The following is a 13,831-nucleotide window of genomic DNA, read 5'->3' as shown; positions in this document are numbered from 1 at the left end:
TGTGTACTTGGTGCCTTGGCACATAAACCTACTTGCTGGGTTGGTGTTCCAGCACTTACTCCCAGCGGCTGGTGTTAGAGACTGGAAACACCTGGCATCGTGCTGGGACACAACAATGTGGGCATCATCGGCTGTAGCTTATGAGAACACAGAAACCTCTGTCCAATGAAACTGCCACTGGTTTCCTTGGGTGCAGGTTGTATCTGGGAGTTTGTGGGACTGGCAGTGATAGGCTTTCTACTTCAGGGTGTACCACTGGTGCTACTGCAGTTGTAGGCACAGACACGGTTTGTACATGGTGCTCCAAACCCTTTGGTGTGTCGACTCAACGTGAAGAGCTGCTTGTGAGTATTTATCACCATTGCTGGTGCCCCTATGTCCTTTGCTCTGTACAAATGTGCCTGACTGCTGTTTCTAGTGGTATCGGTCCAAGTGCCGAATTGGGCTTGCCAGGAGATGAATTAGCATTTGCAGTTGTCTCCCGTGGAAGAGCTCCATCAAGCTATAATCCTTGATAGAGGTGGTCCTGTAGGTGTTCAGGAACAGTGTGAGTGTGGCTGTTGCAATGGTGGCTCCCACTGCATTCAAAGTTTGCTGTTCAAACATTCCACTATCCACTGCACAGCACCATTGGAGAATGGGTAAAATGGTGTTCTATGAAGGTGTTTTATATCATTTGATGTGCAGAATTATGTGAAAGCTTTTGCCATGAATGGGGGCCTATTGTCCGATATTGTATTTAGGGAAGCCCTTTGATGGCTAGAATCTGGACTAGGGTATATATTGTGGCTTTTGTTGTGGAGGGATTGTGCTTATCACATTTGAATATTTAGAATAGATGGTGATGACTATTAGCCACATAGAGCCCAGAAGTGTACAGTGCTTCCATAAATGATAACAGGATTTTGGAAATATCTAATTTTTATTATTTTTTTCTTAACATATTTCAAAAAAATTGTGAATATCAGTGTTACAATTTTAAGGCCCTTAATACTGTATGCTTGAATTTAGGGTTACCAAAGGGGAGGTCATTTCTGGAACCGGTCCATGCCAAATGAGTATAGCAAAGCATTTCTAATGTAAACTAGACAGACATGATCAACTGTCTTGATGAGGCATTATTTGTGTCAACTGTTATTTCAAACATATTTTGTTCTCTTCACAGTAGAATTTTATCGGTGGCCTACATTGATTTTGCTTCCGTGCATAATTTGGCCATTACATTTGCAGTTGCTCTTATCATCATGATATCAGCTTGCATGTAAAATTTTGTTTCTGTTCATGAGAATAATGATTTTACCAACACGTGTGAACTTCTGTATTGCCTTAAACTGATACGGGCTGAGATGGCACAGTGCTTACAACACTGTACCTACATTTGAGAGAAGTGGGGACCATCTAGTTATAGGTTTCCTGTTGTTTCCCTAAGTCACATAAAGGTAATGCTGGGGTGGATCCTTTTGAAAGAACATAATCAGTCTCCTTCCCCATTCTTATCCAATCTTAACTTTTTGCCTGCCTCTAATAAATCAATCGTTGAAGGTACTTTAATACCTGGTCTTCCTTCCTACTTAAAGATAGTCATCCCTGCATTTTATACAAATGCTCTAGAATGGTCTTATCACAATGACTCGCTCCTAGCACGTGTTTTCAGAGTTTGTAGGTGTATGTTTAAGAGTATATAAACATACTGTGGAGTGATACTGATTTGTCGTAACTTTCAGCTATTGCACCTGAAACATATTTATCACATGTCAAACACTTGCAAAGGAGCATGCTTACTGGGAAGCAGTTCTTCTTACCAATATAGAATGAAAAGTTTGTTTGAATTATAATATTGGACCATGTTAAATGAAATTAAATGTTTAAATTTTTTAAAAAAATGTAATTCATTTGTAGATAGTACACTGTTATTTTTACATTTTGTGTCAGCTCAGTATGTTTGATTTTTCATACTTATTGAAGTGAAAAAAAATTAGTAAACATAATTGTCTGATATTATTTTTCCAGTTTTCATCCTCGGAACCCAGGAATGAATTCAGAAACATTTCATTACAAACGTGGAAGCAACCAATTGTTCAGCCAAGCAACTCATGTATTTGACCCCAGCTGTTATTCGGATGAAGAACTTACATACAACACTGACAAAGAAATTATTCCAATTGCAATTCATTGTGTCGCAGAAGATGGGAGTGATGGTAATTACATAATACTTAACAAAATGTTATTTTAATATTGTAGGGAAGTTGACGTAGAAATGAAATATTTTAGGATTAAAGGCGACCACTCACTGAAAAGCAGAAGCATCAAATTGTTGACAGGCACATGAAAAAGATAGAAAACATGCTAGCTTTTGGAGTTATCCTTTGACTGGCTGGAGCAAAACAGACACACATATGCACGCATGCGCACACACACAGATATGCTTGTACACGGTGCCAGCTAAATTAATGGTGCCAATGCTAATTTATAGCAGGTGGACTGGTTGTGGTGAGAGTAGAGTTGGATGGGGTGGGTATAGGGACAGGGAAATGGGAGGCAGAGAGATGGACTGGGGTTGGACGGCTATTGGCTCGAAGGGAGACATCCAGGAGGATTGCGGGAGGGAGGGGAACAGCTATATGGGCTGGCATAATCCTAGCTGCCAGTAGTAAGTGGCACATGCTGAAGGCAGTGTGGGGATATGAATTGGGAGGGGCTGACAGGACAGAGGAAGGGGAAACTGTAGGGTGGAGGGTGTGGAGACAGCGTGTTACCCGAGATCGATGCCAGTACGATTATGGGAGTGGAGGATGTGTTGTAAGAATAATTCCCAACTGCACAGTTTAGAGAAGCTAGTTGCGGAGGGGATCTAGATGGCTTGGGTTGTGAAACAGCCATTGAAACTGAGCATGTTGTGCCACAACATGGTCAGCTTTATTCTTGGGAAAAAATTGGTTGTTTTATTAGTGTGAAACTGTCATTATCTGTCGTCTCCTTTAATTGGTTTTAGTAGTGTTACAGATGTATTTACTCAGTGGCATTTGTTGTTGTACTTGTTCCTAGATATGATAAGCAGACATCCATTTTGACACACTCGTCTTTCTAAGACAACATTTTGTGTGTAGCATTTCTTGTTTGTAGTTATTATGCCATCTAATTAACAACAATGGGCTTTCCTTCTGGTTTAGAAACATACGGGCTCATAAATTTATATATTATCAAATTGGAAAGGAACTAAAAACTGTGCAGTACATTGGAATGAAAGCAGTGCTTTATATGAGTGGAGAAATTTTCTATTTCATCCCCTTATAAATTTCAATACAGGAATGAAATACAAGAAGATCAATTACTATGTAATTGGTCCTGGTACAGCTATCCCTCAACTCTAAGCCTGGTTTGAGTACTGCAATAAACTGCTATTCTTTGTATGGCAAAAAAAGATCCCAGGTAGTTCAAAGTGGCCTTAGCTTCACATGCCTACCCCAACTAATCAGACATCATGATTTTGTTTACTTTTCTATGACAACATCACAGTTACAGATGACTTTGGCTTTTAAGCAGTACTAATGATAGTCTTTTGCACCTCATACTTGAAAGCTGATACTCTAATTTCAGAGATCTTGTTTCACCAAATGGAGTATAGCCATGGTCCTATTGTAGGTAGTATGCCCTTGCCTTCTGAACTTTGAACTGACTTACCAGTTAGTTATAAAGAACTTCCAATTTAATGTAAATAATAGTGCAAGTTGAAATTTACCAGAAGTGAAGGAAGCAATTATTGAAAGAAAAAATTGTAGGACCAACAGTGGATTGAAACCTGGACTTCAGGATTCAGAGTTCAGTACCTTTAAGGAAAATTCGGACGAAAGTCTTACTTATTTTCCATTTTTTTTAACGAGTAGGAGGAGGAGCAGGAGGAGGAGGAGGAGGAGGAGGAGGAGAAGAAGAAGAAGAAGAAGAAGAAGATGGCGGCTATAGTAACTCCAAGCTCAAGTCTATATTTAATGCATCACGTCCATTGTATTTGTAAAATTACTAACATTTCACAATCATGAAAATCAAAAGTTAATATTAACAATATTATGAGAAGGAAAGTTGCTACTCACCATATAGTGGAGATTCACCCAACAGATAAAGACTTGCAAACAATACACAATATATATGACTACGCTCAAATCAGCTTAATGTGACTTTATCCAAACAGACTCTGTTGGTGCGTAGGAACAAGGGCTTTCACCATTTCAGTGTGGATCTCAAAGTTTCAGATCCACAACTGACCTATTTTTATGACTGGCATCTGCTGTCAAGGAGACTTTCATACTTTGTCAGCACATGATAGTGGTCTTCCTTGACATATGAAATGCACACAATACAGTGCTGTGTCACCATCTCTTAATTATGTTACCTGGAGGGGGCTTCTGAGGCAGTCTACCAATTTTTATTAAAAAATCCTATACCTAGTAGGAGCTGGTACAGGATTCTTAGGGTTCAGTCTTGAGCACTACTCTCTTCGCACTACTCTCTTCACATTTACCGTAAATCAAATTGGTGCCATTGCGGAACCAAATTTATTGCTGGAGTTGTCTGTCACTAACTCAGCAGAATGTCGTCTTCATGCAACCCTTCAGAAGACATGGGTATGGGTCAGTGATGATGATTATAGTTTTTTGTCCACAAAATTTACAGCTACATCTGCATGAGTACTCTGCAAATCACACTTAAGTGCTTGGCCAAGGTTTCGTAGAACTTTTTAAGACTATATCTTTGCCACTCCACTCGTGAATAGCACCTGTAAAAATAAACACCAAAATCTTTATTTAATATCCAGGATGGAAAATAATTATTTGTGACTCTTTTTGTTGTGCTTATGTGCGACACAACATCTCCACTATATGGTGAGTAGCAACTTTTCGCAATATAGTTAAATATTTTATGTAGAAACAAAGATTTATCATGTTTTATTATAATGGTCATTTCTCCCAATATAGGTGGGAGTCTACAAATCATCGTTGCATTCAGAGGAGAAAGTTGGGTGACTGATGTTTTGTGGAAAGATCTCACCGCAACGAAAAACACCTTTGTTTTTTTGCCAACTTTCTTATCATGTCCACGACACTCTCTCCCCTAATACAAAAGAACTTTTTCAACATCTTCTGTTAATCGTATTTGGTAAGGATCGTCTATCACTCAGCAGTATTCCAGAAGAGGGTGGATGAGTGTAGTGTAGGCAGTGTCTTTAGTAGATTTGTTGGATTTTCTAAGCATTCTACAGTAAAACAACAGTTTTTGATTCACCTTGCCCACAACATTTTCTGTGTGATGGTTCCAATTTAAGTTTTTCATAATCGTAATTTCTAAGTACTTGTTGAATCAACAACCTTTAAATTTATGTGATTTAAAGGATTTTTTTATTTACTATGTTGAGGAGTTCACACTTTTTTTGTTGTTTATTATCAGTGTGCCACTTTTCGTATCATAAAGGTATCTTGACTAAATAATTTTGATCTTCTGATGACTTTACTAGAGGGTAAACAAAAGCACATCTGCAGACAATCTAAGAGGTCTGCTCAGATTGTCTCCTGAATTGTTTATATAGATTAGAACCAGCAGAGAGCCCATAACATTTATTTGGGGAACTCCAGATATCACTTCTGTTTCACTAGATGACTTACTGTCCGTTACTGCAGACTGTGGCCTTACTGACAAGAAATCCAACCCTACACTTGGGACAATTCACCATAGCCACACAATTTGATTAGAAGCTGGTTGTGAGGAATGAAGCCAAAAACATTCTGGGAATCTAGAAGTACAGAATCAACTTGAGATATCCTGTTGATAACATTTATTACTTCTTGTGAATGAAGAGCCAGTTATGTTTCACAAGAATAATGTTTTATGAATCTGTTCTGACTCTATGTCAATAGATCATTTTCTTTGAAGTATTTCATAATGTTCAAACACAGTATATGTTCCAAAATCCTACTGCAAATTGACGTCAGTTATATGAATCTATAATTCAGCACATTATTTCTATTTTCTTCCAAGTGCATCAATACAACCTGTGCAACTACTCAGTTTTTAGATGTAGAGCTTTTGTTGAGCAAGTGGTTATGTGTTACTGCTAAAAATGGAGCTATATCATTAGCATACTCCAGAAAGGACTTAATTGGCATACAGTCTGGCTGTTATGTTATTTAGTCTCACTATGACTATCTTGTGGCCACTAATCCCTGCATCCATTATGACTCTTTACTCATGATTGCTTGTTGTTAACAGGCTAAATACCTCATTACCATAATTTACACTTTCTGTGGGATCCTGAACTAATGGCTCAGAATAATGTTCATATAATTTCAGATGATGTTTTATTCCTACCATCTACATGCATTTTCACCAACATACCAAGGTGGATTGAAGCTGTTAGCAACTGTCACTGCATGTTTCGGTACCTATTTGAAATAAGACTAAATTTTCTTTGAATATTTCAATTACAACATCTAGTTGGGAGGCTTGGTGAAAGGAACTCCCAGTCATGGACTTCTACAGACCTCAGTCCACCCACCCACAGGATGACCAATGTGTATAAATTAAACTCCCTATGGCTCCTTAGAAATGATTTTAGGGAGCAGTCTGCGCAGGTTCTAGTAAAATTTTGCCGGTAACATACAGGTCAGCAGCGCTTTCTCTTATAGGTGTACTAGACCCTGTGCACCACAGTTGAGTCCACCTATCGACTGCAGCTTTCCACATGAGTCTCCTTGTGGAAGCTGGTATTCCACTAGTAAAGAGACACTTCCAACAACTCTTAAATTATGTTCTTAGGATTTATTATAGACTAGAATATCCCTGTTATGTACACTTTTCTGGATCCTCAACATCTTTAGTTGTTTGAATCATTTGAAAACAGTGAGAACAGTAACAATAATAGTAAAAGACATTCATCGGGAGCTCTTTTTCCTCTCATCATGGTGTATTTCTCAACATGTAATATGAGTGGGCCTCCGGCATGGCATTAAGGTTCACATAAATCCTAATAATCATCACCATAGTTTCTGTTTAGTCCTCTGTGGCTGTGCAATCTTTAGCCTGATATATAGTGCTCTCTCCAAGGATGATGAGAAAGTCAGCTATGCATTTATTGATACAAATGTTTGTGAACAACACCACCTTTTCACGGTATGCAGTGTGCACAGTGAAATTAGTGATAGCACAAAGCGCTCTTACACACATAAAACTTCAGCCTGTCGAAAACATTCTCCAGTGCATTGACTCTCTTAGTAGTTTGAAGGTGATTGAAAATTACTCTCTTATTCATCTGTTGGTGTCCACCATTTCCAAACTTTTATATGACCTTGACAGTGCTGGAACCCCATGGTATTCCTCTGGACACTGGCCCATATAGGCATTTCTGACAGGCCGGCCGCGGTGGCCGAGCGGTTCTAGGCGCTTCCGTCCGGAACCGCGCGAGTGCTACGGTTGCAGGTTCGAATCCTGCCTCGGGCATGGATGTGTGTGACGTCCTTAGGTTAGTTAGGTTTAAGTAGTTCTAAGTTCTAGGGGACTGATGACCACAGATGTTAAGTCCCATAGTGCTCAGAGCCATTTCTGACAATGGTTGTTCTGGTACATTAGGTAAGGAAGCCTCCTTGATGGACCTTTTGCCAACAAATTCCAAAAGCCAACTTATGGACACATATCAGACAGTGTATCATACAAAAATGGGAAAAATAATGGGTGATCAACATCTGACTCAAAAAACTTCTAATGATAAAAGCTTCTATCATTGAAATGGAAGATGGCACTTTTCTCCTCTCAAACAGAAGATGTAATCTTATGTGAAATCCCTATTGATTATACTTACCTCACATATGACTACATTCTGTAGCGAGAGAATCTTCCTCAGCACACCTGAGGCGTGACACTGATAGTCATCACATTGCATACCCATGTGCAGACTCACCTGAGGTAAAGCGTACTTTATATCTTTATGAGATACTACTACAGGTCCTAGTTGATAGTGTGGGAAAGTAGATATTACTCCTTGATTTAATACTCTCATTTTTATAGTTGACTTACGAGGTGGAGTTGGGAAGGGGATCACTCCTGCTGCTCGTTTTAGCCCGTGGATGGTCCCGAAATAACTCTACCCAGGCCCAGACATAAACTCCAAATCTTACCTCCCAATACTTGAAATTTATGTAATCCCTATTTGTCCTTATCACTGATAATACACTTGTTGGTCACTGTCCTCACCCATCCAGCCCTTTCCCTGTTCCCATTCCAGCATTACACAGCTGTCATTCCACCACCACACCCATTCTTTTTGTTTCTCTTCTTTTCCACTACTACTCCCCTCCCCCTCCCCACCTCTCTGCTGCCCACAGCCTAAACTGCAGCACTTCGCTGTCTGCCACACCCACCATACTATCCCTCCTCCTCCATTCTCCAGCATCCTCCTTACCCCCACCCAGTCACCACTCCCATCATGCACTGATGCTGCTGCTTGCAGTGTGATTTTTAGTTGCCTGAGGCCGCAGTCGTGTGTGTGAGTTGCATTTGCTTGAGAGAGAGAGAGAGAGAGAGAGAGAGAGAGAGAGAGAGAGTATTGTTGACAAAGGCCTTAATGGCTGAAAGCTATAATTGTGAGTGTTGTCTTTTTGTTGTGCCTATCTGCGACTCAGCATCTCCGCTATATGATGAGTAGCAACTTTGCTTCTCATAAAATTGTTACATTCCATCCTGGATTTTCCATTTTTTGAAGAACTTGTTCCATTCTTTTGGTGTCCTTTCCAGGTATCGCTACAGAGAGGGTAGTGGTGGGGTACATATTCCACACCAGCTCTTACGCTAGATTAATCTTTATCTTCTCTACCTTCATCTGTGCATGTCTTATGTCCTATTTATCAGTACCCTCAATCCACTGTTCTCAGTAAGTCATTTTTTGTGACAGTGTCACAACTCTAGACACAACTGTCTCTACACTTCTCATAAAACTCTCTTATTGGTTAATTGATTACGAGGATAAAAAGACTAATAGGTTGAGTCTTGAAAACCCCAGTCATCATCATCGTCATCATCATCATCACTATGCAGATGACAGTAATAATTATGCATATAGTGATTTCCATCATGCTCATGACACTGCAGTATACAGAGAAATGCATATGCTGCACTGTTGGACAATTTAGATGTTGTTTTGCTAGTGCATACCTTCTGTCTACTCCAGCTAACGGTCTTAAGTTAGTACATTTGACAGGTGATATAGTTGTAAAGGTGTTATGTGTTTGTGGTTGAGCAGCACAGTTCCTGTTTTGTCTCGCATGGAAACAGTATTGGCCAGGTTTTACCTTTTGATGTGATTACAATAAAAGTTGAAATATCAGGTTTTCCTGAAAGAACAAAAAAATGCTTGTTCACTGTCTTTCTTCTTATATAAGAAGCACAACAGTTAACAAATGTGGATGGTGTAGACGATTTTTGGAAGCTGATTTGCTACTTTTCTCATAAAAGTAGTAATTTAGGAACTTAATCTCTTCTCCAATTTTTAGTCTGGTTGTGTGATTTCTAGGTCTGTTTTGCTGGTCATAAAGTTTTGCTTATCACCTTGAAAAAATGAAGTTATGCAATTAATTTTTTGTTTTTGCTGGTATATAGTGAAATTTCTGTGACACAGTAGCATAGCATGCTACTAGAGGATCCAGAAAATAAAAAATACCTTATCCAAAAAAGGAGTTTTGACAGTATTTGTTTCCTTAACAAACTGAAAACTATTTAATTACCATTTTTAACAGTCGAGACAGTAATAGTGATAGAGTACCTCTTGGGGAGGGGGGATACAACAACAACATGTATAATGATTACTGGTTACTCTAGTTATGGAATGTAAATATCTTTAAGATTGCTAGGCATACTCAAAGCAAACATTGAACTACATTAATGTCAGCAAGAAAATGCAAGTTCTTGAGAGTTTAAAAGAAGCAGACTGAGATGCTATCAGTGGGAAGAATGATTGATTCATACTCACACTGGCAGGGATAAAAATGGTGTATCTGACTATATGAACTCACTGTGGCATTAGAGCAAAATTACTCTTTTCAAAATGTGTATATTATTATTTTCTTCTTAGCACTTATAATTGTAATATGTTGTATTTTGATAGATGTGGAGTTCCAATGCCATTTTAGTAAGTTGAAGGGAATCATTCCAAATATTCACTAAGAGTTGTGTCCTTTCTGTGACATTTGTATTTCAGATGATAGCCAGGAATGTTATGTTATTGCACCCTGACTAACATTTCTACTAAAATTTTGTTTTACAGAACCACATCAATCACACACAACAATAGCTGTTGTAGATCACCATTCAGATGGCACATATGTTTTGAAAGCACTCAAGCAAAAGCTGTATGTTGATGGCCTATGTTACCTATTGCAAGAAATATATGGAATTGAAAACAAAAATAATGACACTGCAAAGGTCTGTATCATTGTTCACTGCTCAACTACAAGAATAAAATTATCTTTTTAAGATTATATACAAAGTGTGAAAAGAGGTTTTGATTTAAAAATTATACACACAGTTCATTATATCATATTTAATGTATATCAAAGAAATAAGTTTACTGCAAATACGTGATAAGATTAACAACTAGCAAATAGTAGTAAGTAGTTTACTAATAGCAGTTAATAGTGGATGCTATGGAATGCTACAGTTAGACTTTTAATAAAATCTGCAATAGGAAGTATTTATGTCACTGTTTAGAAGGCAACAGATAATTCTTTTTATGTTAAGCTTTTTTTTGAGGGGGGGGGGGCACTTAATACACTGTAATTTCATGTAAGTGGCACTTTTTTCTTTCAGGCAGCTGGAGATGAAGACACAGAAGATAATGGATCTGAATGTGTAATATGTATGTGTGATGTTAGAGACACTTTAATCTTACCTTGTAGACATTTATGTCTTTGTAACTCTTGTGCAGATTCTCTCCGCTATCAGGTAAGTGCCCTCATACTTTAAATCAAGTCCAGAACTCATGAGATATTCCCTTCCAGCGAGTGCTTCCCTCTTCAAGTGTACTCGTGGTCTTGCCACAGCCATACTGGCCAACCAAAAGGATGACTGTTAGTCATCATGAGCTGTGTCTAGTCCCTACACGTAAAAGGTGTAAGATATAAATTACTAAAACCTTTATTTTTATTTAGTTATTTGTCTCAATGAGGCAAATCAATGAGATATTTAAATACTTACATTAGTTTTATTCCACTTGGTATTGACAAGTTCTGAATTATCGATTTCACTCTGCATTGTAGTGAAACAAAGTTGATGCTCCAATGACGCATTGATCACTGCATTAGGCTGAAGAGATTTAATTGACTTAATTGATGAAAATGTACTTGCACTTACCAGGTCACAAATTTTTTCAAACCAAGTGCTAGTCTGGATCAGGTGACAGAGGATTTAGGTTCACTCTGTAAAGGATTTACCAGGGAAGGCACCGTGGTTATTGTGGGAGGGCCAGGGAACAGCATCGACAGAGATCCTGGGTACAGTATAGAGTGTGACCTGGTAAAGATTGCGTCGGCATCGAGACACACCAATGTTGAATTTGTATCTGTCCTGAGACGCCATGACCGGCCTCATTTGAACTCTTCTGTTGGGAGAGTTAATTTGGAGTTGGAACGGCTGCTTGGGTCGGGTGCGGGGGCTCATATTGGTGTGGTTCCTGTTGATTATCTCAGTAGGTGGGACTATACCAGGCACGGCCTACATCTCAACAGGAAAGGGAAGGGGAAACTGGCTGGGGTAATAGCAGGAAATTTAAGGGGGGGAGGCACTGCCATGAATGGTAAAATACCAGTGGTTACAGGTGTTGGAGCAGCACCTTTTTTAGGATAGGTAAGACAGAAAGATGTCAAGTTCTACGAGAGGTCAGGATTGAAACAAATCTTCAGTTTAGGAAAGAAATTAAACAGCACAATTCTAGCACATTTGATCACCAATCACAGCTATCAATTATAAATTTTCACCAATTACCAGAAATTTTATCTCCACCAAGTTGTATCTCAGTCCTAGGTAATTGCATTGATGAATTAAAGTCACCCAACCCAGTTGACATAATCTGCCTCTCTGAACACCATGTGACCACTGGTATAGGAACTAGGCCTAAGCACAATGAGAAACTCAGACAGGAGAGTACTGCAAATGTTAGAATAAGGAAAGGTTCTCATAAAAGTATAATTAAAAATAATGTAAGTATATTTCATCAAAATATTGGGAGTTTAAAGAATAAAGTAGATGAGCTTCTGGTTTGTTTAGAAGATTTAGAAGCTGAGAATGAAATAGATATACTATGCCTGTCTGAGCATCACATTGTTACTGATATGGATAAGGTAAATGTAAGTGGATATAAGCTCTCTGCACATGTAATGAGAGAAAATATGGAGAAAGGAGGAGTTGCCATATATGTCAAAAGTTATCATTGTGCAAAAAGTATAGAAACAAAAAAGTTTTGTGTAGAGAAACATATAGAAGCATGTGCCTGTGAGCTTAAATTAAATAAAGGCACATTTATAATTGTAACTGTATATAGGTCCCCATCAGGAAATTTTCATCTATTTCTGAAAAATTTGGACTCCTTGTTGTGCTATCTGTCAGACAGAGGGAAGCAAATTATTATTTGTGGGGACTTCAATGTAGATTCTCTGAAAGAGGGTAATAGGAAAAATGACCTTGAAGTATTACTCGGTTCTTTCAATTTGACACCCGTTATTGATTTTCCTACTCGGGTGGTAAAGGATAGCAGCTCACTGATAGATAACTTCTTTATAGACCAAGATAAGTTTAACCAGATAAATGCTCAGCCTGTTGAGAATGGTCTTTCTGATCATGGTGCTCAGCTAGTTACAATATATGGCATAGCTCCATTCAGCAATACTAAACAGTCCTCCAAAGTAGTACGTTCAGTCAACGATTTAACAATTGCAAATTTCAGGGAAAGCCTACAGCAGTTAGACTGGGATGAGGTGTACCGTGAACCTGATGCCAATTTAAAATATAATTTATTTCATGACATTTTTGTAAATGCATTTGAAAACTGCTTCCCCAAGAAAATAGTTAAATATACTCGTAAGAAACCTTGTAACAAACCATGGCTTACTAAGGGTATAAAAATATCTTGTAATCGGAAAAGGGAAATGTATCTGACAGCAAGAAAGAGTAGTGACCCAGAAACTATTAAAAATTATAAAAACTACTGTGTTATATTAAGAAAAGTTATTGAAAAATCCAGGAGTATGTGTATCATGTCTGAAATCAGCAACTCTGATAGTAAAATTAAAACAATTTGGAATATTATTAAAAGAGAAACAGGTCAACCAAGAGCAGAGGTAGACAGTATTACCATCAAATTGAATGAAAACTTTACGAACAAAAAGTCAGAAGTTGAAAATATTTTTAATAATCATTTTCTAAATGTTGTGGATATAGTAGGATCCAGGTGTTCATTAGAAGATGCTAGGCTGTTAATGGAAGAGGCCATACCTATGCAATTTGATACAATTGAAATCTCACCTACTTCTCCCTCTGAAATTAGGAAAATAATAAACTTGCTTAAAAGCAAAAACTCACATGGAATTGATGGCATTTCCAGCAAAATACTAAAAGCTTGTTCTCAACAGATAAGTAAGATTCTCAGCCACCTGTGTAATAGCTCTCTGGAACAGGGCATTTTCCCTGATAGACTGAAATATGCTATTGTTATACCTTTGCATAAAAAGGGGGATAGATCTGATGTCAACAATTACCGTCCAATCTCCCTTCTAACAGCTTTATCCAAAATTTTTGAGAAAGT

General features: G+C 38.2%; 1 protein-coding gene across 6 annotated transcripts in view; it reads left to right on the top strand.

Moving 5' to 3' along the window:
• LOC124782689 (probable E3 ubiquitin-protein ligase MGRN1) overlaps window positions 1-13,831 on the top strand; it is a 180,477-nt gene that overhangs the window by 6,957 nt on the left and 159,689 nt on the right. For all 6 annotated transcript variants that reach the window (XM_047253962.1, XM_047253960.1, XM_047253966.1 and 3 more), the window contains exons 4-6: window positions 2,011-2,198; window positions 10,301-10,458; window positions 10,843-10,977. In XM_047253962.1, coding sequence (XP_047109918.1) covers window positions 2,011-2,198; window positions 10,301-10,458; window positions 10,843-10,977 — 481 coding nt within the window. The remainder of the gene's footprint in view (window positions 1-2,010; window positions 2,199-10,300; window positions 10,459-10,842; window positions 10,978-13,831) is intronic.

This window comes from Schistocerca piceifrons, chromosome 1 (genome assembly GCF_021461385.2).
Source record: "Schistocerca piceifrons isolate TAMUIC-IGC-003096 chromosome 1, iqSchPice1.1, whole genome shotgun sequence".
Classification (NCBI taxonomy): Eukaryota; Metazoa; Arthropoda; class Insecta; order Orthoptera; family Acrididae; genus Schistocerca; species Schistocerca piceifrons.
The sequence above is the reverse complement of the archived record's forward strand: the minus strand, read 5'-3'. Positions and strand labels throughout refer to the sequence as shown.